General features: G+C 43.0%; 1 protein-coding gene across 3 annotated transcripts in view; it reads left to right on the top strand.

The window, feature by feature from the left end:
- The window catches only part of DPH1 (diphthamide biosynthesis 1), a 193,694-nt gene that overhangs the window by 70,128 nt on the left and 95,685 nt on the right, over positions 1-27,881 (top strand). For all 3 annotated transcript variants that reach the window (XM_030185759.1, XM_030185760.1, XM_030185761.1), the window contains one exon: positions 23,393-23,514. In XM_030185759.1, the coding sequence (XP_030041619.1) occupies positions 23,393-23,514 (122 nt within the window). The remainder of the gene's footprint in view (positions 1-23,392; positions 23,515-27,881) is intronic.

The raw sequence follows: 27,881 nt of genomic DNA, 5'->3' as shown, positions 1-27,881 counted from the left end.
CCAAATCTGTCCAGCCACAATCAAGGCATAGACCATAGAAGTCTGACTGGTACTGGCTTTGCTTCCCAATTACTGGTGTTGCTATCTAATCGCTGATAAGCTTGGCTTTGCTTCCCAATTACTAGTGTTGCCATCTAATCACCGATAAGCTTGTTTGGTTCCATGCCTTCTATAACCAACCAATTACAGGCCAGTAGCATCCATACCACTAATAACTAAAATTACCGAAGGAATGGTAACTAAACAACTCACAAACTATCTAAACAAACACTCAATACTGCATGATGCCCAATCAGGATTCCGATCGAATCACCGCACAGAGACAGTATTAGTCACCCTAATGACTAAATTTAAACAAATGATTGCGACAGGCAACAACATACTCCTCCTACAATTTGACATGTCAAGTGCTTTTGATATGGTTGACCACAGAATCCTATTACACATACTTGAATACTTCGGCATTGGAGGAAATGTCCTGAACTGGTTCAAGGGGTTCCTAACCCAACGTTCGTATCAAGTCACATCAAATTCATCCACGTCCAAGGCATGGACACCTGAATGTGGAGTACCACAAGGATCACCCCTCTCACCAACCATCTTCAACCTAATGATGATCCCTTTGGCAAAACTCCTATCAAACCACAACCTCAACCCATATATATACGCTGATGATGTGACAATATATATCCCTTTCAAATAAGACATCAACGAAATCTCCAATGAAATCAATCAAAGTCTACACATAATGAACACATGGGCAGATGCATCCCGTTTGAAATTAAATGCAGAAAAAACTCAATGCCTGATACTCACCTCCCAATACAACACAAAAGAATTTACCACTTTGAACACACCAAACCTAAACCTTCCAATCTCAGAAACACTAAAAATCCTGGGAGTCACTATCGACCACCACCTAACACTCGAAACTCATGCAAACAACACCACCAAAAAAATGTTCTACTGCATGTGGAAATTGAAAAGGATAAGACCATTCTTCCCAAGATCCGTCTTTCGCAGCCTAGTGCAATCCCTCGTACTCAGCCATCTGGATTTCTGCAAAGAGCAAATACTGAGGAAACTTCAAACGGCACAGAATACAGCAGCCAGACTCGTAGTCGGAAAACCAAAGTATGAAAGTGCTAAACCATTACGAGAGAAACTACACTGGCTTCCACTCAAGGAACGCGTCACTTTCAAAGTATGCACATTAGTCCACAAAATCATTCACGGTGAAGCCCCAGCCTACATGTCTGAACTAATAGACCTACCACCCATCTTTTTGAAAAAACCTACGGAAGGAGCCAAAACACATAAAGTCCATACTCATTGTCCATTAAAACATCATACATCCACCTCTGAATAACTTACCCCCCTTAATTTCACATCACTCATACCTTCACTTACAGAAATATAAATACCATATACCTTCGTGCCTCAATATTGCCCTTTAAGCTTCCAATGGTCTTCTTCCAATGTCTCAATGTTTATGTTCCATTGTTATATTCCTAACGATACTTCAATTGTCTCGCATAACTCTGCACAATGTAATCCATAACCAAGTTGTAACAAATTGTATTTCCATTATTCTTATCATATTGTAAGCCACACTGAGCCCGCAAAAAGTTGGGAAAATGTGGGATACAAATGCAATAAATAAATAAATAAAATATAGGATTCCTTTGTGTTTGTCCCACACATTTTTGAAATCTGTTACCGTTTTCATCTCCAACACCTCCTGTGGGAGGGCATTCCATGTATCTACTACCGTCTTCATGAAAAAGTACTTCCTGATGTTATTTCTGAGTTGGCCCCCCTGCAACTTCAATTCATCTCCTCTAGTTCTACCACTTTCACATCTGTGGAAATGGTTTGTTCGTAGGTTAATATTTAAATGTCTGTATCATATCACTCATGTCTCTTCTTTCCTCCAGGGTAAATATGTTCAGGTCCTGAAGTCTCTCCATATATCTTGCAACAGAAACCCCATACCATTTTCTTTGCTTTTCTCTGAACCACTTCAAGTCTTTTTATGTCCTTAGCAAGATACGGTCTCCAAAACTGGACACAATACTCCAATTGGGGCCTTGACAACAACTTGTACAGGGGCATCAACACCTCCTTTCTTCTGCTGGTTATACCCCCTCTCTATATAGCCTAGTATCCTTCTGTTCGTGGTCACCACCTTGTCGCATTGTTTCATCCCCTTGAGATCATCAGACACCATCACCCATGAGCTATGCTTATCAATCTCTCTCCTCCTATTTGGTACATCTCCTTTGGATTTCTGCATCCCAAGTGCATCAATCTGCACTTAATACCATTAAATTTTAACTGCCAGACCTTTGACCATTCTTCTAGTTTTTGGAGATCTCCTCTTCTCATGGTTTCTACTCCCTCTGTGATATCCACTCTATTGGCTATCTTCGTGTATAGAACAGATGGAGGTAAAAGTCAACAGATTATCCAGGAAGATACTAAGATAGAGAGATACGCAGGTAGCAGAGCAGTTTTAACTCTCCAAATCAATCCAAACACATAAATCTGAAAATACATAAATTTAGAAAAGCTTAGCTTTTAGACATGCAGTGCTTCAAAACACAAGATGAGAGAGAGTCAATTAAAGCTGGAAAGCAATGAGCACAATCACTCGCAGACTAAGAAACAAAGTTCAGGATCTGCAAGCCTTGGTGTTAGAGACAGATTTAGATGATATCATCAGAGTAAATGGTTCAATGACTCCCATAAAAGTGACACAACCAAACGTCTATAATCTTTTAGCAGGATAAAGATAGTCTAAAAGATGGATGAGTAACATTGTATGTGGAAAAACAATATTAAAACTTCTGAAATGCAGAGGGCCTGAGGAAGGAGGAAGCAATATGGATCATCTTGGAAAGAGAAGATGGAACCTCTATTCACGCAGGTCTTTATTGACCTCTGGAAGTTGGGCAAAGATCTGGTTATAGGTATCCAAAAGCTGGGAATGAAAGGGGAAGTGCTGTTGCTGGGAGATTTTTAACATGCCAGATGCAGATTGGAATGTCCCATCTGTAGAATCAGAAAAAAAGTAGAGAGATTGTGGATGTCTGTCAGTGCTCTGTTCTGAAAATAGTGGTGGAACCCATGAGGGAAAAAGTGATGCTGGGTCTATTGCTCACAAATGGAGAAGGTGTGTCTAATGTCTGGGTGAGTGTCCACCTAGCCACTGGGTATGGTTTAATATAAGAACTAAAGGGGAGGGAGGAGGTAGTGCAGACACACAAAACCTCCGTCCTGGATTTCAAACATTTCAAAATAGGGGAATATTTATTTATTTATTACATTTGTACCCCGCTCTTTCCCACATACAGCAGGTCCAGTTTTGCTTACATAGTAAAAGAAAGCATCTTACATGGTAAAGAATGCAGTAAAAACAAGGAAATGTAGGAACAGTATTATAAATTGTGATGATCATAACTACTTACATTATGAAAGGCATTACAAAGGACATGTGAAAAAAGAGCTGATATGATGGGAGGACATAAGAGAAGTGGAAAGACAGTGGTCTATATTGAAAAGAGCTGTGAAAATGGTAATGTAAAGATATGACCATATCTCTCATTTATGCGTAGAATTACATTGGCTGCCAGTAGAAGTAAGGGTACGATTCAAGTTTACCTGTACGTTACAGGAGGTTATCCAAGCAGTGGCGTACCTAGGGTAGTTGACACCCGGGGCCGGTCATTTTTTAACACCCCCCCCCCCCCCCAAATCCAGTACTAGGCAGGCCGAGAATACAAAACACTCAGGACCTATAGAGCAATTCTACCATACCATAAGCAGTCATTTTTACGAGTCACACAAGGAAAAGGAAAGCATCTTAAACACTACAGTGAGCACTAGAACATCAATTCACCTATTGTAAAACAAAACCAGACAGAATAGTACAGATCGTAGATCCTGCACAGTCAATGCCAACTGAAAGCCATGTCTTTTCACAAACACAGATACACCCTAATCCACTATAGAATAAGTAATCATAAACTTTCTATTTAGACAAAAATTAAACTGAACCCCCAATGCCAGACTCTGCATACAATGCAACACCACAGAAACAGAAACTGTCCCCTAGTACTGTGCAAAATATAAAGACAGCAGATGTAAATTTGAAAAAAAAAACCTAACAAGTACCAATCACCACTGTACAAATTAACAAATAGAAATAAAACAAATATAGAAAGTAAAATAATACCATTTTATTGGACTAATACATTTAGCTTTCAGAGGCCAAAACCTCCGTCCTCGGGTCAGTACAGTATAGTGCTGTTACAGTATCCTATCCTGACCTGAGGAAGGGGGTTTTGTTCTCCGAAAGTTAGTCAAAATGTATTAAAATTAGTCCAATAAAAAGATTACCTTATTTACATGTTCTATTATAAACATTTAACACATCTACAATACTTTATCCTAAAGCAAAAAAAAAAAAAATATATATTTTATTTACAGTTTGTTGTCTCTGGTTTCTGCTTTCCTCATCTTCTTTCCATCCAGCATCTGTCTTCACTCTCTCTCTCTCTCTCTGCCATCCAGTGTCTGCCCGCTCTGCCGTCCCTTCCATCCACTGCTGCCCTTTCTCTTTGCCCCTTCAATCCACCATTTGCCCTCCCTCTCCCATCCATCCAGGGTCTGCCCTCCCTCTTGCTCCCCCTTCCATCTAGGATCTGTCCCCTCTCTCTCTCTGCCCCTTTTTTCAGTCCCCTTCTCCCCTCCCCTTCTCCTGTCTGAGACCCCCACCCCAGTCCCCTTCTCTCCTCTGAACACCCCCATCCCAGCCCCCTTCTCCGATCCCCACCCCAGTCCCCTTCTCCCCTCCCCTGTCTGAGACCCCCACCCCAGTCCCCTTCTCCCCTCCCCTTCTCCCCTCTGAGATCCCCACCCCAGTCCCCTTCTCCCCTCCCCTGTCTGAGACCCCCACTCCAGTCCCCTTCTCCCCTCTGAACACCCCCACCCGAGTCCCTTTTGCCCCTCTCCTTCCCCACCTCAGTCCCGTTAAAACCGGCGAAGCAGCGTCGCAGGCAGCGCCTCGTGCCCTGCTTGTAAAAAAAAAATCAAATCTCCTTCCTTCTCCTCGTCTTGACGTCTTGATTGGAAGGCCCGAGTCGACGTCAAGACGAGGAGGAGAAGGAGGAAGGAGATTTGATTTTTTTTTTTTTTTTTTTTTACAAGCAGGGCACGAGGCGCTGCCTGCCACGCTGCTTCGCCGGTTTTTTTAATGTGCGGCGCCGCGGGAACAGCCACGGGAGGCAGTGGGAGCGGAGCACCCCCCACCCACTGGCACCCGGGACGGACCGCCCCCCCCTTGGTACGCCACTGTATCCAAGTTATCTAATTTTCCATGTGGCATTTAGTCCTAATGTCAGATTGAGAAGAGCTATCAATTCTTTCCCTTTTGCATTTCCTTTACCTAAAGGGATAAAAAGGTTTAGTGTTTATGCACAGTTATTGGCTTATCAAGCCCCTAGACTCTGGAGTGATCTCGCATTAAGTCTGGATAATTTCAGATGATACAAATTGATACTGAGGAAAATCAAATTCAAATTCTACAAACAACTAATTGGACCCAACTACAAAAACACGAAAAAACTATACAACATAATCAACTCTCTCCTATTCATAGATCAACAGGGAGGCGAAACACAAAATCCCTGGGAGCACAAGAACTAGCCAAATAACATCAAGGAGAGCCTGCTTCCGAAAAGACAACCAAGAACTAGGCCTGTTTCTGGACGAGCTCACCAGAATCAATGAACCATATGTTACCGACAGATCTTGGCCATCATTCTCACCTCCAAACATGGCCCTAGTTCGACAAGTACATCTTAAAATTACCAAATCCCACTGCTCACTGGACATATACCCCAGCTATCTACTAAAAGAATGCTCCCGCCCAATTCCTAGAAAGCTTCACCACCTGCTTAGCTGACCTGCTGACCACAACACGAGAAGTGATCTACAAAAATGATTTTATTCTAGTCTGAGTGCTTATACCTTGTTTAATTTCTCTCTGATTCTGAGTGGCTTACACCAAGAGAGTCAACGTACTATATTGAAAATTGCAATAATTAAAACAAAGTAAGATTAGACTTCATAATATTTAAGAAATAAAAAGATTTCAAGTTCTTATAGCAGAATATAGGAAGGTACAGTTTTTAAGATCATTCCAAATTTTAATAGCATGAAATGTAAAGGAAGGTGTCAAAGTGCAAGTATGTTTAATTGAAGAACAACTCAAGTGATGTGATGTTGTGAAACACGATTGACACATTATTGCAGGATAATTAGTAATTTATGTAAAGTAATATGAGCCCAAAACTTTCAGTATCTTATTATACAGACAATTTTAAACTTGGCTCGTGCTTGAAAACTAGAAGAATGATCTAATATTTATTTGGCAGTTAAATTTTAATGCAAAAAAAGTGCAGAGTGATAAACTTGGGGTGTAGAAATCTGAAGGAGCTGTGTGTGATAGGGGGGCGAGAGGCTGACATGCATGGACCAGGAATGGGATATTGGGATGATAGTGGCTGAGGATCTCAAGGTGGCAGTGGCCAAAGCTAAAAGGAGGTTAGGCTGCATATAGAGAGAGGCATAACCAGCAGAAAAATAGTTTTAATTCCCCTGTACCAGTCATTGGTAAGACTCACTTGGAAAATTGTATTCTGTTTTGGAGGCCTTCTCTCAAGTACCTAAGCCGCATTGAGCCTGCCATGAGTGGGAAAGCGCGGGGTACAAATTAAAAAAAAACCAAAAACATAAAAATCCTTGAAGTGATTCAGAGGAAAGTGACAAAAATATGCATACCTTAGAGAGATGAGATGTGATATTTAAATATTTGAAAGGTATTAGTATACAAACAGATCTTTTTCAGAGAAGGGGAAGTGGTAGAACTTAAAGGACATGGATTGTTGCAGGGAGGTGGACTTAGGAATAACATCATGAACCCTCACCTTTTTTTTTCTTTTTTAAATAAAGAAGGGTGGTGAATACCTGAAATGATGTCTCAGGGTCATGGTGGTGACAAAAACAGTGACTGAATTCAAAAACATGTGGGTTAAACATAGGATCCCTATTTAGATCATGGAATCAAAATAGAATTAAATGCCCTTCACACTTGAAACAGGGCAGAGAAGGATATAACTTGCATGGAGCGGCAGGTACACTTCTGACTGCCTTGTTGGACAGACTGCATGGACTATACAGGTCTTCGGCTGCTGTCATTTACTATGTTACTGTAAATGAAAAGCAAGGCCTCAGCTGGAGTAATTAGAGTTAATAGAATGCGGATGAGCAACTATCCCTCTGGATTAGGTTCTTTCAGTTCATGGCTGTTTTAGTTAATTTTAAATAACTTCCTCCCCCAGCCTACATGCAGAGCATAAGAGAGTGCTCCTGATTAGTATATGTTAGCACCCGCCCTGCATACAGACCTTCTCTGAAGCTGCCAGTGCTCCTCTTGCTGGTTTTCCTCCTAGATTAATAAAAAGCTTTTGAATTCAATGGCATACACAGCAGAAATAAATACCCTTCTCCCAAAGCGGGCAGTGAGGGAGTGTACTTGGAGTATACACAGGCTCGGTACATGGCAGGAGTATATCTGGAGGGTCAAAACCAAACGCAGAGAAAGCAGTCAGTTCTATAGCTGGGTGTCTCTCTTTAGGCACCCTGAGGCTGCATGGTGTACAACGGAACCAAGGTGCTTAGGTTCCATTATAGAATACTAGCATGACATTTAGGTGCCCGCAGTTACACCAGCCCTAGAGCTGATGGTATTATAAGTCACAAGTTCTCATGGTACTCGTACTCCTAAGGAGTACGCAGGACCTTTGCAGGAGTGGAGGAGTAGCCTAGTGGTTAGTGCAGTGGACTTTGATCCTGGGGAACTGAGTTCGATTCCCACTGCAGCTCCTTGTGACTCTGGGCAAGTCACTTAACCCTCCATTGCCCCTGGTACAAAATAAGAACCTGAATATATGTAAACTGCTTTGAATGTAGTTGCAAAAACCTCAAAAAGGCGGCATATCAAGTCCCATTTCCCTTTCCCTATTGGAGATTATAGATGGAATGATGCTACTATTTGAGATTCTACATGGAATGTTGCTATTCCACTAGCAACATTCCATGTAGAAGCCTGCCCTCGCAGATCAGCAACACGGCTGCGCAGGCTTCTGTTTCTGTGAGTCTGACGTCCTGCACGTACTTGCAGGACGTCAGACTCACAGAAACAGAAGCCTGCGCGGCTGCGTTGCTGATCTGCAAGGGCAGGCTTCTTCATGGAATGTTGCCAGTGGAGGAGTAGCCTAGTGGTTAGTGCAGTGGACTTTGATCCTGGGGAACTGAGTTCCATTCCCACTGCAGCTCCTTGTGACTCTGGGCAAGTCACTTAACCCTCCATTGCCCCTGGTACAAAATAAGTACCTGAATTTATGTAAACTGCTTTCAATGTAGTTGCAAAAACCTCAGAAAGGCGGTATATCAAGTCCCATTTCCCCTTCCCTTATGCAGCACCCGGTAGATTCTACCGACTGTTAAGAACCTAACATTTCTTGCCTCCCTCTGCCATTCCTACCATTGCTGAAGTTTCCCCAGACCACAGTCTCTTCCTACATGTGCTGATGGTTCTGCTGGCCTCCTGCCTCAGAACAGGAAGTTAACGTCAATGAGGGCAGAGGACTGCCAGAGTCAACAGTGTGTGCAGGAAGATTGTGGCAGGGTGAAACAGAAGGTGTGATGCAAGAGGGGAGAGAAAGAGGGGAGATGCTGAATTGAAGGCTGGGGAGAGGAAGATGCTGGATGGAAGAAGAGGGAGAGCTGAGGTGAAGGAAAGAGATGGAAAGTGTTGGGTATATGCAGTAAGAAGAGGAAAATTTAAGACAAGATAGTAAAGAATGAATTAAATCTGGGCAACTGAAGAAAACAGAAAGGAAAAGAAAAGAATTGCAGGGGCTATTAGAAGATGGAGGAAAGCAGAAACCAGACTTGGAACAAAACAGTTAAGAAAAAAACAAAACAAAAAAAAAACTGTAATCAGACAACAAAGCTAGAAAAAATGGTTTTATTTTCCATTTTGTCAGTAGGTTATATCTGTTTTTGGAATGTTCGTTTCAAAATCTCTGCTGATCAGAGTTTGGGGGTGCTGGGTTGAAGTCAAGAAATACTGTAAGTTACCTGCATAAGTGGTAGCCCTGCCTCTGCCTATGTCCCGCCCATGTATGTGTTCCCCTCTTTACAAATACTCACATAAGTTACGTGCTTATGTGTGCACATACCCATGAAAGTGCTAGTGTGGTGTTGTTTGTGCTTGTAGTCTAAACATTTACACACAATGGCCCTCTGAGCTGTTCCCCTCATACTGTGTGTATATAACACCTGTGAGCCTCTCCTTCCCTGTATATTAGGGCTGCGCATCAATTTAAAATTTTAATTGCTCGATTTTTTTTATCTTGCAATTAATTTTTAATCACTATTTGCATAAAGTGGCCTTGATGCAATTAAATGTACAAATTTGAAATAAATTTAACATGGGCGCAATGTTTAAATGTTTTCTTCAAAGACTAGCTTATAGTGTAACCTATCAGACTAGAACAAATTTAAAAAAAATCCTTGTTTTATATTAAAAAAAAAAAAACTAGCCATCTTACAGAAGAAAGCCTTCCAGAACCTCCCGGCCCCACCCTTGTCTGCTCTTTTAAGTCTATGGCAACCAACTTTTAGTTCAGTGGTGCATGCAAGACTCATTTTCATACACCCTCACCCCTCCATCTCCCATCAGCCACACCCTGCACCATCCTTTCCCTTGTGTCAGATGGCAGTGTAACCTACTACTACTACTACTATTTAGCATTTCTATAGCGCTACAAGGCGTACGCAGCGCTGCACAAACATAAAAGAAAGACGGTCCCTGCTCAAAGAGCTTACAACCTCTGTGATTGGTTTGACGAGTCGTCCTGGCTCCTGTTAATGAACAGGCGAACTATCATGGCTGATGAGCCCAACAGTCATACCAGAGTGCTTGCCATCAGGTTATGAATGAGGCGCATGACTCATTGGGCCCCGGACATGTGATCGGTATTTTAATGTTTACATTTGATTGGGGGGGGGGTGAGAGGCAACTAAAAAAAAAGCCATCATCCAGATGAATTCATGTGCTGCACCCAGTGCTGAAAGAAAAATGACAGCAGGTCCAGGGAGTGGGCATCAGAGTTGGGCTGAGGAATTCCCCTGCCCCGCCCCCCACACGATATGGAGGAGTTGGTAGTGGAGGTGTGGGGATCAAATGAAGCCTTTTACAAAGTACCCTTCACTGGCTCCCTATCCGTTTTCGCATCCTGTTCAAACTTCTTCTACTAACCTATAAATGTACTCACTCTGCTGCTCCCCAGTATCTCCACACTCGTCCTTCCCTACACCCCTTCCCGTGCACTCCACTCCATGGATAAATCCTTCTTATCTGTTCCCTTCTCCACTACTGCCAACTCCAGACTTCACGCCTTCTGTCTCGCTGCACCCTACACCTGGAATAAACTTCCTGAGCCCCTACGTCTTGCCCCATCCTTGGCCACCTTTAAATCTAGACTGAAAGCCCACCTCTTTAACATTGCTTTTGACTCGTAACCACTCGCCTCCACCTACCCTCCTCTCTTCCTTCCCGTTCACATTAATTGATTTGATTTGCTTACTTTATTTTTATTTTTTTTTTTGTCTATTAGATTGTAAGCTCTTTGAGCAGGGACTGTCTTTCTTCTATGTTTGTGCAGCGCTGCGTACGCCTTGTAGCGCTATAGAAATGCTAAATAGTAGTAGTAGTAGTAGTAGTAGTACCAGAGATTGGTTTGCTATTGAGATAAGTGTGTGTGGTTCCTATTTTCTGGTAGTTGCTGCTGAGTCTCTCTTGGGTCGCTTTGCACTCTCTTTGCGCCACTCTGTGGTACCAGCTTGATCAGGATCAGTCACTACACTGTTTTCGTCCAGCCTCTAGCTAGGCCCTTCACATATGTCTTGTTAGTTTATTGATTCTTGCTGAGGGATTTGGTTTTGTTTGGATTTTTTCATGCTGTCCTGTACTTGTCTCATTCTGTTTGTTTCAAGTTAGTCTTCTGTTAATCAAATTAAGGTCCCTGATGTTTACTATGTCACACTTTAGGTGTGCTATCGTTTTTAGCCTGCATTAATGTTAGAGACACCCATATATTCCTTTAGGTGTCTCTATCTAAAATGCTAGCATGCCTTAGTAAATAGGGCCCTAAATGTATTAACATTTAAAAAATTTAATGCATTAAATGAGCAGGTCTAGTGTGTGTGTGTGTGTATATAATATATGGTTTTGGCCAAAAGGCTACCACCATGGTTTCGGTTTCTGCCGAAACTGACCTTGCGTTTTCGGTGGAAGCCGAAAATGTGTGCTGTATCCTGTTTCTCTCTCTCCCTCCTCTCTCAACAGGTCTTTCTCCCCTGCCCACCTATGGGTGTCCCCCTTGGGCCTAGCTTAAATTGCTAGCGGACTAGGGGTGTAATCATGGCAGTCATGATCCCCGGTCGCTCCTTCTCATGCTGGCTGTGCTCCCAAAATGGCTGTCATGACCTCAAGTGTCAGTCCCTTGAGACTGCTGCAAGAGGTTACATCCAGTGTTGCCAGGTGGGGCGGTTTTACCGCCCAATTGGGCGGTTTTCCGCGACCCGCCGCGGGAAATTTTTGCCCGCGGCGGGTTGCGGTTTTTTGGGCTGTTTTTTGGGCTTCAGGGCGGTTTTTTGTGCGGCTTTTTCGGCCGCGGGGGGCGGGGTTAGTGACGTTTTTGGGCGGCGTTAGTGACGTAGGAGGCGGGGCCGATGACGGGGGAGGCGGGGCCGATGACGGGGGAGGCGGGGCCGGTGACGGCGGGGGCGGGGTTGATGACGGCGGGGGCGGGGGTGATGACACGGGGGTGGGGGTGTCAGGGGCGGGGTTTGAGTTTGGGCGGGTTTTGGGCGGTTTTTGTGCTGGATTGGGTGGGAAAAAAATTTTCCACCTGGCAACACTGGTTACATCAGCCATTTTGAGAGTAGACCTGATAGGGGCAAGAACGACTGGAGATCACTCTTGCTCTGCCCACACCACTAGAACACAAGGGATTGTAAGGTAGGGAAACAGCTCTCTGCATATTTTTCTTTGTGTGTGTAATGTGATTGCAAGTAATGCAGTTATGATCTTGCATAGTAGTTTCTATGGTAAATAGAGTGCTTCAAATAAATGCTTTTGATACAAAAGTTTTACATGAGTTCAGGTCTGTAAATTTGGGGTACTAAGCTCCTTAGGAATTGGCCTCTCTGTGGAGATATAAAATCGGTTGTCACTCCAAATGTGGCACAAAGTCAACCACTATAAGAGCACTGTGGCTTTTAGTGTCAGTTCTCATTAGTTGAGGTCCAAGTGCAGAGATTATTTTTCTTGGAGGTAAAATGTAGTCTTTCATTATTTAAATTAGTATATATATTCTGGCTTGAATTCTACTCGGGTGATTCTAAAGAATTTCCAGGCTCTGTTGGGTATGATGATGATGCAGTGATTTAATCAGACTTGTGGCGTGCAGAAGCTAGATTTTATGAGACAGGAACCTGCAGTGATTTGTTTTCAAACATAAGTACTGGCCATTTTATAGTGTTAGTAGGGAAAAGATATTAACAATAAAATGAAGTTTTATATATTAGAAAATAATTTGAGAAATGCATTGTTCTTGATTTGTAATTTTTCAGAGCATATAGTCCTCATGTTCAGTGACATCAATGTGCTTTTTTTTAATTATTCTGGATTATGCATCAGGCCGGTATAATGTCTGCACTGTAGAGCCAAAAGTCTCATTACCATGGATTTAAATATCTTGTGCACTACTAGTGTGTGTGCTAGGCTTTGTACACAGCCCATGCAAAAACCGCAGAAAACCTGTTTTTGCATAGGGTGCTCACAAAAGTTTATGCTAAAGCTGAGCTAGCTGGTGCATAAAGCCTAGCACACTTCTCTGTATCAGCTCCTGAGCAGATCTGATGAGCTGAACCACATTGCTCCATTTGAGTGACTAGTTTTCATCTCTGGTAAGGAAAATTGAGGGGGAGAGAAGCTGAGAATAATGTCTGGGGAATCTGAAGGGGGTTACCCCAGTGTGTGTGGAGGTTGAGAGGAGGTTCTGTGCCTGGGGGAATAGAACAGGGTTTAAGCTCTGTCTAGGAGATGGGACAGAGATTACTACTTCTCATTTCTACAGTGTGTCAAGACAGTCCATCACCGTGAAGCTCACAGTCTAGGGAAGAGGTACAAATAGAGTTCCAGGGACTTTTTTATTTTATTTTAGAAAATGGCTAAAATCAAGAAGGCATTGTTGCCAACCAAGAGTTGGATTTTTTTTTAAATACCTCAAAAGAGGTTTGTAGCATAGGTATAGGTCAAAAAAAGTTGTAGAACATACAAAACTGTGTTGAAAAGGATTGGGAGGGCTCACACCAGGAGGAGAAAGTGGTGTAGAATTTTTAGAATGTAAAAGGGAGAGAGATTAGATGTTTGACCTATAAAACCCCACATTCATAGCCTGTAAATAGTTATCCAGATGTCCAGCGAAACCTATGTAGATAAGTCTACTGCTGAAAATATCCAAAGTTGTCTAAACAGCTCTAGGACAGTGCTCCTAATCTTATCTTGTCCAAATGTATCTGGTCTGTGCTGCTGAATACTAGCGCTGACTGAATAAAGTTTTTAGCTGCATTCTGGGAAATGTATCTCCTCTTTGTGCGGGTAAATTTTCTATGGGCTCTGATTTGTCCAAACACAGCAGGGATATAATTTAAATCCCAAGTATGGACATTTAGTGAGCTTATGTCATGTGTATTTTCTCAGAATTCGGTGGGGATCATACTTATACCCAAGTCTCACTCTGTAAGAGGATAGTTTGAAAAAGCTAGGGAGGGAGGTTTGGGCAGTTTGGACTCTCTCTCTGTTATGTGTGTGTGTATGCAAATTGAAACAGCACACAGTCTCCCCCCCCCCCCCCCCCCCCCCCCCCCCCCATTCTTTGCCATTTTTAATTGCATAACTTTCCAAGAGAAAGTATTCACACTCTCCCTTTGAAAATTAGTGTAACATTGCATATAGTTGCTGCAGAAGTTAGGCAGCCCTGTTAGATTACCTAGGGAGGTATGTTTTACATGCAGAAAATGCTTTTAAAAGTATTAGATTTGTGGAAGATGGTTATAAAGTAGGTGCACTGAAAGTTCCCCTTTTGAAAATTTGTGGCTGGTAGGGAATGTAGATGCTTTTGTGCATGTATGCTTTGTATTTTCTTTGCAGCAATTGCAAAGTGCATTCATTAAAGTATGCATATGGATTTCAAAATGAAATCCCAGTCCCTATTTTGTTCTTCCCTGGCCTGGCCCTGTTCCTGCCCACCCTGCCTGCTGTTGTTAAGATTGCATGCACTTTCCTAGAACCTGTATATTTTTAATCACATCTACAGGAGCGATTATCAAAACATTTTTACATGGTTCCACACTTTTACCGATGTCAGGACCTTTTGAAAAATATCCACGTGTATATCTGGGGGATGGAACAGAGAGGAGGTTTCAGCTTTGCATGTTTAGGGGATGAGGAAAGTGCAGGCCTATCTTGGAGGATAAATGGAAAGGGGAGGTGTCCTCCGCTTCCTCCTCCGCTGCCTTAAGCTGTGATAGTTACTACTGTGCTCCCTTATGTCTCCAAACAACTTGAGAACTGTGGGGCTTGAACAGGACAACATCTTACAAGCATTTTAAATAGTTTTCCTTTTATCTTGTGTAAGCACCGGTTTGCTTCGCACAGCAGAAGCTGAATGGATTTATTAATTAAAATCCAGACTTCAAGCAGAGTCTTCTTCAAATGTCAGATAGTCATTGTCTCTGTTAAGTAAGAATCAATTGTTGAGAGCCTTTAGCGTTGTGTCCTGGAGAGACGGTGATTGTGCATGTGCAAGTGTAAAAATGGTAGTTATTGTTGGTGTTCCCAGCACTTCTGCAATGCTGGGATCACATGAGACACTGAACACTTTCACAGATGTCTGCTTACTCTAGTGCTTTTGGGTGACCGTATCGATGAGGAATAAATAGAAATCTCAGCACTCCAAAGTTGTATACGGACATGGATTTATGTACGTTTGTTGCACATGTGGGCTCATGCGTGTGCAGTCTTCACACACTTGCCCAACCTTATGCACACTTTCACGTGTTTGCACATGTTCACATGCATACCATACACACACATACATGTTCACATGCATACCATACACACACACACACACACACCATTTCATATGCAAATGTACTCCTATATACATTTGATGTATAATCTCTTGTATCTTGTCAGTGAGTTTTTGAGACCCTGCAAGCTGAAAATGAGGCACTTGTTCTTAACACTTGGAAAGAGATGTTTACTGCAGTCCATGTGGACAGACTGTACTGTCACATACTAGATCGCAGACTTCTGGTTCACTGACTTTTAGAGAATCTCTTTTTTTTCAGCAACTGTTGTTTGCCTGTAACATAGTCGTCGCCTCCTCCCCCTCCATAGTCCACTTCTCTTCTTTGTTCTTTTGAATGGCTTTAGACACTGGAAATGAGTATAATAAGGAAGAGGAAGAAGAACCTCCAAAGAGAATCACCCCTGTAAAGTGAACTGTGACTTCCAAGGAGTAGTCAACACAAACTCTGCTGCTTTGGAGACATTAACATACTTCCTTTTCAGTGAATAGTTAGCCCATGCCAAAGAGAACAAGGACAGAAGGGTGAGCTATGAAATGTAAAGGTGCATATCACATGCTGTAGAATAATTATGCACAGCTCAGGTCACGCTCTACCAGTGAGACCTTTGGATCATTCTCTGCATCTCTGAATTCTGACAGCTCAGATCTGAGTGGTTTGCTATGAAAATGAGATTTTTTTCCTGCAGCCTGCACACCGTCAGGCCTCAGATCCTCAGCAGGGATTGGAGAGTACTGTAGCGGGAGGGGCATGGTAAGAGACGCTTCCAGTATGAGATTTCTCTACCTTGGTTTCCAGCTGTCCCCTGAGAGAGAGGAAGAAGGAATGGTGGTAGACGCAGGGGGATTTCAATAATGTCTAATGGCCACCTCGCCAAATCTTGGTGCTTAATGTTCTCACTACCCACGATCTGTCTACCTCCTTGGGTCTGATCCCTCATTCTCTCCCTTTATCCCCATCACATTACTTTTCCTCATCCCCAGTCTTTACCACCACTGCTGCCTCTTATTTTTCTTTTTCCACTCTCCAGTTCTCCCTGGACAGAGTTATCTTGCATCTACACAATCAAAGTTACTCCATGGTGACATCACTGACCTGGACTAGTATCAAAGCTTTGAAGCTTCTAGAAAAAAAACTTATAAGCATGCATGGGATTTCCCACCTTACTACACCTACTGTAACCACTGGTAGATTCCACCCCTTGTCAGTTTTTATCTTTCCGTGATAGCGGTCAGACCTAGCGAACCAGTATCTCCAGTCAGAGAATTTATTAATATTTTTTTTTCCCCATCATTACATGTTTATTTTCTTTTAATGGACCGATTTAGCTTCTTTGTTATTTTCTAATATGTCCTCAAGGGATTAAGCACTGTATTATTGTTTGTCACAACAAAATGTCCAACTGGGACTCACACGACGAATGTATACACACTGTATTGGTAAAGGTCATCTGGACTCTTAATTGTGACAAAATGTGCCAGTATGTTGCCAAGAATGCTCAAAATTAGAGATCTCAAGATGAGATCTACTTCTTCTGATTCCCATCATCTTCCATCGACTACCGATCAGGTAAGGAAAAAGGCGACTGCTAAAAACAAACAGGCTGCTTCTCACCTACCTAAAGTTATAGCAGCCTCCGAATCTGCTTTTCCCACTGCTTCAGCTCATGGTGAACAGGGTATTCAAAATATTGCAAATTCTGAGACCACTCTGATTATGCAGCCTTCTTTCTCTCTGGTCGGTGCCAAGGTGCGTCAAGCTGACTTCGCGCCTCCACCCCAGCATACTTCCTTGGAGCCAAATGAGCACAACTTGCTACGTCCCAAAGACCTCCGACGCATTGACACCGGCATGGCTCCACTCCACCACATCAGCACCGCCCAGACTCCAATGCGTTGACATTCCCGCTCTTCAGATTCAAACCACAGAAGATACAGAAGTCACAGGAAACAATCGGACCATCATTGGCCCCCACTTTCTCGGCACCGGATTCTATGAATCCTCTCACAGGACACTGATCTCATGTTCCAGTACATTCCAACAGAGATTGGAGCCTCACTAATTTTTCTTCTCCACAGTTGTCAGTGAAGGAGCCACAACCTTTGCAACAACCGCACACTGAGCCTTCTCAGGATATTTTACAGCTGCTCTGACAATTTTTGGTTCAGCAACAACAGCAACAAGCAACCATTTCACCTGTAGACTCTCTCTCCCACGGCCTCCTCTTTCTCACAGGAGAAGTTCAGAGTCTATGGAAGCTGAAATCCTCTCTGAATATGAATCTACACCACCAGCTTCTAAACAAGCATCAAGAACACCATCTCTTCATCTGCATACAGATACCAGCAGGGACACTCCAGGGCTGCCTTCAGACCCATCTCCACCACAGCCCTCAAAGACCTCACAACCTGAGGACACATCTTATTCCAAGTTTCTATTGAAGTTAGCCTCAGCATTAAGTTAGCCTCAGCATTAGAGATTCAAACATCAAAAAAGCCTGATCCACGAACATAGAGATTACAAACTCTCCGTTACAAGGAAGCGATGAAAGAGATTATAGCTTTACCTCTGCATGAGGTGATAATAGACCAGCATAACCTCATATGTAAGAAGAGTTTAGATACGAAATATAAGGTACAAAATACTTTTGGGGATTCACAAACCACAGTTATCACATCACTCCTTGTCCATTCTGCGATGAGAAAGCACAAAAGTTCCAGAGATCAATCCAATTTTCCTCCAACCAAAGACATGAAATTAATGAATTTAATTGGGAAAAGAATGTATCAGAGTGCTGTTAAATGCCCGTACTGGGCTACATATTTTTTTATTACACAGATTACCAATTTACTATCGTAGATAATCTCATTAAAGCAACGGATGCAATACAAACTGCATCGCAGAACCTATTCCATTCACTTATACAAGATTTGGAAGAGTATAAATTTGATATGTGCGACACATGACTCTTACAACACATTGGTTAGAAGTGCAGCAGTAGGCACTTTGAGACGCATGGCCTGATTAAAGGCTTCTGCCTTATGTGATGACTTTAAAAATTGTGTTGCAGACGCGCCGTGTACGGGAGAAAATTTGTTTGGAGACCTTATTAAGGTCTTTTCAACCTAATGATGACCCCACTAGCCAAATCCTTATCCAACCAAGGCCTTAACCCTTTCATCTATTCAGACGATGTCACTATATAAATTCCTTACAAACGTGATCTGACAGAAATCACCAACAAATTCAAGCTCAGCTTGAATATCATGGAGTCATGGGCAAACGCATTTCAACTAAAACTCAATACAGAGAAAACAGTCTCATCCTTTCATACCAGTACAGTGCAGACAACCCCACAAGTATAAACACCCCAGATTACTCCCTCCCTATATCAGACAGCCTGAAAATCCTAGGCGTTACAATGGACCGTAACCTCACACTAGAGAACCAAGTGAAATCTACAACAAAGAAAATATTCCACTCACTGTGGAAACTCAAACGTGTGAAACCATTCTTCCCGAGGGAAACTTTTCGCAACTTGATACAATCAATGGTGCTAAGCCATGTAGACTACTGCAACGGAATTTATACGGGGTGCAAAGAACAAATTTATAAAGAAACTTCAGACCGCTCAAAACATGGCAGCCAGGCTTATATTTGGAAAAACGTGATTCGAAAGCGCCAAACCCCTCCGAGAAAAACTGCACTGGCTCCCAATCAAAGAACGTATTGCTTTCAAAATCTGCACCCTGGTTCATAAAATTATCTACGTCGAAGCCCCAGGATACATGACAGACCTCATAGACCTACCAACCAGAAACACAACAGGATCAACACGAACATACCTAAATCTCCACTACCCAAGCTGCAAAGGACTCAAGTCACATCTTCAGCATCAGATCATTCATGTACGAGTAGCAATGTACAACTACATCAAAGGGGGAATGGGTTCTTGCACTCTCTGCAGAGAGGCTATGGACATTTTGCAATTGGTACTGCAGATTCCTTCAAGTCTCACAGCGTCATACCTCCCGGGGAAACGGAATGTCTTAGCGGTAGAGAATGACATGGGGACAGAGCCCACGGGGACAGGGGACAAACTTTGTCCCCGTGTCATTTTCTACTTTGAAGCTTGTTAATGAACTGGACTGTTATTTATGTTTAAGTGATGCCTACAAAGATGTTTTGATTTTTTGGAAAAACAAGCAAACATACTGGCCACAACTAGCAAAATTTGCATGGGAGATCCTGTACATCCTGCTACTAGCACATCTTCTAAGAAGACCTATTCCAGGAAGGACTGTGGAAGACAGGAGAGCTAGATTGAATCCTGAGATTGTTGATGACTTCTTTATCCACAGATTAAAAAACCATAACAGTGCTTTATAAGGCATATTTTTCCCCTCTAGGGCTAAGAGAACGGGTTGTATTTTATACCCCTGGACATTTTAACAGTGTGAATTAGGATTCCTTGGTGTAGTAGAACTCACCTATGGTTGGGGTTGGAAGGTTAGAGCGTGGTGGTGGGAAGGAGGGTTATTATAGCTGCTCATTGTTATTATTGTTCTCTATTGGAGTGGAGGAGTAGCCTAGTGGTTAGTGCAGTGGACTTTGATCCTGGAGAACTAAGTACGATTCCCACTGCAGCTCCTTGTGACTCTGGGCAAGTCACTTAACCCTCCATTGCCCCTGGTACAAAATAAGTACCTGAATATATGTAAACCGCTTTGAATGTAGTTGCAAAAACGTCAGAAAGGCAGTATATCAAGTCCCATTTCCCTTCCCTTCCCTATTTGTAATTTATACACAACGGTTGCACAGCATATTGTTCCTTTTTATATTTTAATAAAAAGATTTAAATATAAAATCATAAGTGTTCAAGGCTTCTGCAGATGAGGACAGAGCCGACGGGGACAGAACCTGCGGGGACGGGGCGGGGGTGGAGACAGAACCTGCAGGGATGGAGTGGGGATGGAGACAGAACCCACGGGGGCAGGGACGGAGACAAACTTTGTCCCTGTGTCATTCTCTACTTAGCGGACTCACTCAGGAGAAAGCTCGAACCTCACAAGTGGTCACTCAAGACTACTGTTAATTCACTCCCTTTTCAGCAGTTGGGGACATCCATTTATCAACCTCTTTGCATATCAACCTGTTTGCATCCCCATTGAACGCCAAGTGTCTGAGATACTACTCAAAATATCCCAGTAAGAAAAGAGAAGCAGAGGATGCTTTTCAACTCATTTGGACCAAGAGCTTTCTATATGCTTACCCCCCAATATCACTTATATCAAAGACATTGTAGAAATAAAAATTGAGGATGCAACCCTCTTTCTCATAGCACGTTAGTGGCCATGACCATGATTCCTCCCATATTGTTGTCCATGTTGTCAGAACCTCCATTTCCACTACCACAGAAACCAGACCTTATCACTCAACAGCAGGGCACTCTGTTACACCCAGACCTGGCCACAGTCTGACTCACAGCTTGGTTCATCAACCCATATCAGATGCAACAGTAGTTTTTTCACCAGATGTACTCAATGTCCTTATGATGTCCAGAAAGGATTCAACAAAGAAATCATACACTGCAAAATGACTCCGTTTTTTCCTATTAGTGTAACCGGAAGAATTTATCTCTGAAAATAGTCTCACTTTCCAGACTTCTGGATTATCTTTTAACTCAGTCAAGGTACATCTAGTGGCATTGTCTGTTTTTCACGATCTCATCAACAACAGATTTCTCATGCAACATCCTATCACAAAGAGATTTCTCGAGGGTTTACTACATCTGCATCCTCCGATTTGGCCTCCTCTGCCAGCTTGGGACCTCAGCTTGGTTCTCAGTGCCCTTACTTACTCTCCATTTGATTCCCTGTCCAGTTCAGAAATGAAATATTTCACATAGAAAACATTAGTCTTGATCACTTTAGCATTGGCATGCTGGACAGGTGAGATTCAAGCCCTAGTTCACTATCCACCTTATTCTCAAATAAGTCACAATAAAGTTTTGCTTAGAACTCATCCTAAATTTTTACCAAAGATGGTTTTACCTTCTCGTTTGAACCAGACCATTACTCTCCTGGCCTTCTTTCCACCTCCATATGCTGGTGACAGACACAGAAGACTACATTCTTTAGACTGTGTCAGTCTATTTATCTAGCCAGAGCAGCATCTCCAAATAGATCATCTCAATTGTTCCTCTCTATTCATCTGGATATTGACCCACCTGTCACAAAGGATTGTTTCACATTGGATTGTAGCTTGTATTTCCTTTTGTTACCAAAAGGTGGAACGTCGGATCTATCTGCTATTCCACATGTTACAGCTCATTGTCTTTGGGCCATGGCAACTACAAGATCTCATTTACAAAGAACTTCACTGCAAGATATATGCAGGGCGGCTACTTGGTCTACAATAGAGAATGACTCGAGGACCTGCGGTAACCGCAGGGACGGAGACAGATCCTGCAGGGATGGGGATGGAGCCCTGGGGACAGGAACAGATTTTGTCCCCGTGTCATTTTCTACTTTGAAGCGTGTTAATGAACTGGGCTGCTGTTTATGTTTGAATAATGCAGACGATGGTATTTTGATTTTTTGGAAAAAAAACAAGCAAACATGCTGGCCACAACTAGCAAAATTTGCATGGGAGATCCTGTACATTCCTGCTACCAGCACATCTTCTAAGAAGACATTTTCTATTGCAGGAAGGACTGTGGAAGACAAGAGAGCTAGACTGAATCCTGAGATTGTTGATGACTTATTCATCCACAGATTAAAAAATTATAACAGTGCTTAATAGAGCTTATATCTCCCCCACTAGGACATAAAGAACGGGTTGTATTTTGTGCCCCCTGGACATTTAAACAGGGTGGACTAGGATTCCTTGGGGTAATAGAAGTCAGCTATTGTTGGGGTTGGAAGGGTAGAGGGTGGTGGTGGGGGGTTATTATAGTTGCTCATTGTTGTTATTGTTTTCTGTTTGTGATTTATAAACAGTTGCACAGCATATTCCTTTTTATGCTTTAATAAAAAGATTTAAATATAAAATCATAAGTGTTCAAGGCTTCTGTAGATGAGGACAGAGCCCATGGGGATGGGGGCGGGAATGGAGACAGGCCCTGTGGGGGGCAGGTTGGGGATGGCGACTGAATCCACAGGGACGGGACGGGGACAAACTTTGTCCTCGTTTCATTCTCTAGTCTACAACTCACACTTTCACAAGACACTACTGCATTGATGCCGCCTCAGCTGCAGATTAATCTTTTGGACAAACGGTCCTCTCCTCGGAAACTTGCCTCCTCCTGAAGACACAGGTACCAGACATTCTTTAGTTTTATATTCTCATACATGATTTCAAATCTTTTTCTTGCAGTCCTCTGACATACTTTTTATACCTACATCATGTTCCCTGCGTAGCTCGGGAGTCTTCAGTTGTGTGGCTGCAAGATAATTCTGGTTAAAAATAAAAGTTGCTTACCTGTAATGGTAGTTCTCTTTGGCAGATGATCTTGCAGACACACAAACCCTCTCTACCCTCCCTGAGTTGCTGCCAGCTTTTGAACATAACTGACAAAGGGCAGGATCCACCGGTGGTTACAGTAGGTGTAGAAAGGCGGGAAATCCTGCGCATGCTTGTAAGTTTGGTTTTTCCCTAGGAGCTTCAAAACTTGGATACTGGTCCAGGTCAGTGACATCACCTTGGAGTCACTTCAGTTGTGTGGCTGCAAGATCTTCTGTCCAAGGAGAACTACCGTTACAGGTAATCAACTTTTATTTCTTAGGGTTCTTCTTTCTTTCTCTCTTTTTCTCCCTCCCTCCTCTAGAGATTTATTTTTACTTCACAGGGCTGCTTCTCCCTCCCTTCTCTACTCTTAATGATTCCTTTTCTCTTTCCTTAAGTCTCAGTGCTACTTGTCCCTGGCAGCCTTCCTTAACCCAGGTGGGAGAGTGCCCTTCCTCGTGAAACATCAGTGCCCTCTTTCCCCTTCCTGGGTCTCTGTGCTCCTCCAGATCTTGCTGTTGCTTGTCTCCTTCATCCATGTCTTCTCCTCCCCTGTTCCCCAGGTTTCATGTTTCCCTTTTTTCCCTTTCAGATTCACAGAGGCAGAGGCACTGGTGATGGGAGACGTGACATATGGGGCATGCTGCGTGGATGATTACACAGCCAGGGCACTTGGGGCTGACTTAATGGTACACTACGGACATAGCTGCCTGAGTATGTATTGGTGCTATTACGAGATGCCTGATTATCTATTCTCAAGTAAGGGTTATTATCTCCAAGCTGTTACAGGTGTGTATCCAGCAGGGGGGGGTGTTATCTAGGATTTTATGTAATCTATACCCAGTGGGGATGGGGAAGGGTATTGTCACCAAGATTTTCTTTAATCTATACATAGCAGGGGTCTTATCACTGGCTTCTTGCTTGTACAATATGTTCCCCGGTAGGGGTCCATCCCCCAAAGAATTTCTGTAATTAGTGGAGGGTATTATCACTAGGCGTATATATATTTGTCCCTAGCAGGGGTTATCATCTTTTTGGGAATCTTAGATTTCTATACTCTGCATACTAATGTTGAAAAACTCAACAGAATCAGCCAAGGTCAGATGACTCAATGGTAGGATTTGCACTGCCATGCGGGAGACTCAGTTTATTTATTTATTTGGATTTTGCTCACACCTTTTTCAGTAGTAACTCAAGGTGAGTTACATTCAGATACATTGGATATTTCTCTGTCCCAGGAGGGCTCACAATCTAATTTTGTACCTGAGGCAATGGAGGGTTAAGTGACTTGCCCAAGATCACAAGGAGCAGCAGTGGGATTTGAACCAGCCTCCTCTGGATGTCAAGACTGGTGCTCAAACCACTAGGCTACTCCTCCACTCCACTTAATTTTCAGGTTCAGTTTCCACTGCTTTGGACAAGTGGAATTGCTGCAAGTCAGTATTCACATTTCCCAGGGGGGTGGGGGTGAGTCCAGCCATCATACAACAGCAATACTCAGTGCCTCAGTGTGTGTGCCCTCAGCCACAGATTATAGGCATAAAATGGAAACACCCAGATAGATGCAGTAGAGGCCAGTTTCAAAGGTCAAAGGAGTAGGAGGAATCTGGGGGTTAAATGTAAAAGGGAAGTAGCCTCAGGGGTAAAGTCTCCAAATGAGTTAATGTAGTACATGCCATGACAGCCATGAACCACCCTCCTAAGCCAGGGTATTTGGAGTATGATCTCAGTCTCTCAGATTTACTGCTAATGCTCTCTGAAGTACCTGCATTTTGAACAGCTGCAGGGCTGAGAGCTGAGCTTCTCTCCTCCTGGGTCGCATGAGCGATAATTCACCCAGAAATCCTTTGCGTCTGCAATATCAGTGGGGAGCCTTTCTGCTGCACTAGGGAATATGTTTATTATATTTGTTTGTTAGATTCTTGATATACTGCCTTTCTGTGGTACAACCAAAGCGGTTTACATATTACATGCAGATAGCTTTTGGTCTCTAGTGAGCTCACAATCTGAGCTTTGTAGTCCTTTCTCTTCCTCCTCTCCTCATTGTGCTGATACATCTTATGGTCAAACAGGTCAGTGAGTCTTGGGGCATCTGCCTCTCAGCACTCTAGGGACTTGGCTTTATTTTGTTGTTGAGGGGGAAATCAAATCAATGACAAAATGTGGGGGCCTACTTTTGCATGTTGTTGGCTGTTTCTCTTTTTAGGGGCTCAGTATGCATGTGAAAAGGAAAATAGATATGAGCCTCAAAATTTGTCTCCTGGCCCCTGTTTTCCTGATGGGATCTGTCATGGTGAGAAAAAAAATATTCTGCCATAGGGCTTTACTCCCAAGTGAAAATGGCCTTGTGCATTTAACAATGGACTAAAGCCAGTGGTGTGCTGGAGCAGGCTCTCACAGGCTCGCAAGAGCCGGTTGTTAAGTTTTTAAGAATTTTGGGAGCCGGTTGTTAAAGTAGGGCCCTCCATGGCTACTTTAACAACTGGCTCCCAAAATGTGGGCTTGTGCCCCCTGCTGAATTCTCTTTTACTTTGCTGGTGGGGATACTGAGCCCTGCCAGCCAAGTAGTAGTAGTAGTAAATAGACTACTGCTGCTCCCCGCTCCTTGTTTCCAGCTCTGGGCAGCAGGCTGAGACTTCTCGAGCATGTGAGAGAAGTTCCAGCATGCTGCTCAGAGCAAGACGTTGGGAGTGGTGGCACCCCCCATCCCACCCCCGGCCACCCCTGGCCCTTCCAACTGCAGAGCTGGCTACGTCTGGAGAAAGAGCCTGTTGTTAAACATTTACCAGCACACCCCTGACTAAAGCTTCTCTGTTTGTCTTTCTGGTTCTGTCATTTGGTTCGCACTATACCTTCCCTTCTCTCACCACCATCATTGAGAGAACTGGAGTTATGCAACCTGGTGGTGAGAGTATGGCAAGTACAGCTCTTCCTGTGACGTTTCTGTGCATCGGACTTTGCTTGTGATTTTATTGGTCTGAATACTCAGAATCGGTCCAGGATTGAGGGTTTATATTCACACTTTTTTTTTTCATAATTTTCTCTGTGTTCAGTTTCCACCCTCTATTTTGAGGAGCCCTCTGGTCCTGCTGCTTGTGGCCATGTGGTGAATTCATTCATTCTTACTGTGAAGGTGGGTTGTTGGTTTAACAATCAGATTTCCCATATTTTTCCTTCCAAAAAAAAAAAAAAAAAGCGATGCACTAAATGAGGACTCTTCTAGAGAGGGAGGCTCCCTGTTCCTTCAGTGCTAGTGCTGCTGCTGCTGCATTTCGTTGCTATGGAAACTGACCTGTCCCAAATGCAGCTACCTCTGAAGTCCAATATGATGGGATTCAGCCCAAAAATAACAAAGAAAGATATGAGGATGAAACACTGCACTTTGATTGGGCAGTCCTCCTTACATACAAGTTCAGCACGTAAAGAGCATTTCTTCCTGTGACTGTGCTATATAGCCTCCATATCATGCCCCTTCATTGTTGTCATCTCCAAATTCCAAAGCCAGGTAAGACTTCTCTCTCTACATAGATTGGGACAGTAGTTATGGGAAATGCTAAGGTGCCTCCTGCTGGTTGTTCTATAGAGTAGTCTTGTCTAGGAGCTCAAGATGCAACCTAATCCATAGTACCTCAGGGGAATTCTCTTCTGAATGACATTTGTACAGAAGATGCCTTCAGAGCATTAGGTGGTGAAGAAATTTCTTATCATTGGTGTTTCAGGTTTCTGTGATGTAGTACACAATATATTTTCAAAGCACTTAGCCTTCCAAAGTTCCATAGAAACCTATGGAACTTTGGAAGGCTAAGTGCTTTGAAAATATGCCTCAATGTGGGATCTTTAATAAGGGAGCTGCATTGCTGATAGGTGTGGCCTGTATTAATGGAGATGCAGTGCTGATACAATGTGCATCATATGGTCTGCACCAAGGTGGCATTGCAGTACTGATATAGGGGCTAATGCTTTTAACTGCATGGATTCATGAAAAGTATAGGCATACTTTGCTTTACTTTTTTGCAGGCTTTGGTGAGTTTTCAGAATGGAAGTATTCTTTCAAAACTTACTCCTAGAAATTTGTGTTTGTTTACTTCTGCTCTTAACTCTGTTGATTAATTTAAGCCTATTTTTTTACATGAAAAGTGCTGGTTTCCCTGCAGAAATGCTTTTGAAAATTACCTTCATAGGAGGTAGTTTTTATAACATAAAGGCACACAAAACAAAAAAGGTCAGTATGTACAAGTGAAAAAAATCCTTCCTAGCTAAAAGACTGCCTGAATATCAACCACTATACTTTTTATAGGACCATCGTATCAGAAATCCTTACCCAGTTTTTTTTAGAAGGAATTTCAAAGATATAATCAACAGCCCTCAGAGGCAAAAGAAAAGACAGTCAAATATTATTTCAACAATCTATCAATTCAATCCTTTTTCCTCAAAAGTTCAATTATTTAAAGATATCTTACCTTAAGTAGTTGAATAATGTAGCCCTCAGCAACACAGGTGATTCTTAAGTGACTTGAATTGATAGGTGGTTGAAATAATATTTGACTGTCTTTTCTTTTGCCTCTGAGGGCTGATCATCATTATTACTTCTGAAAATATTGAAGGATTTCTGATATGATGGTCCCATAAATCAAAAGCGTGGTGTAACATAGTAGATGACGGCAGAAAAAGACCTGCACGGTCCATCTAGTCTGCCCACGATAAACTCATGTGTATACCTTACCTTGATTTGTACCTGTCTTTTTCAGGGCACAGACCATATAAGTCTGTGCAGCAGTATTTCCCGCCTCCCAACCACCAGTCCCGCCTCCCATCACCGGCTCCGGCACAGACCCCGTATAAGTCTGCCCTCCCCCATCCTAGCCTCTCGACCACCAACCCCTCTTCCCCCCGCCACCCAATTTCAGCTAAGCTTCTGTGGATCCATTCCTTCTGCACAGGATTCCTTTATGCCTGTCCCACGCATGCTTGAATTCCATTACCGTTTTCATCTCCACCACCTCCCGCGGGAGGGCATTCCAAGCGTTCACCACCCTCTCCGTGAAGAAATACTTCCTGACATCTTTCCTGAGTCTGCCCCC

The sequence above is a fragment of the Microcaecilia unicolor genome, chromosome 13 (genome assembly GCF_901765095.1).
Source record: "Microcaecilia unicolor chromosome 13, aMicUni1.1, whole genome shotgun sequence".
Classification (NCBI taxonomy): domain Eukaryota; kingdom Metazoa; phylum Chordata; class Amphibia; order Gymnophiona; family Siphonopidae; genus Microcaecilia; species Microcaecilia unicolor.
The sequence above is the reverse complement of the archived record's forward strand: the minus strand, read 5'-3'. Positions and strand labels throughout refer to the sequence as shown.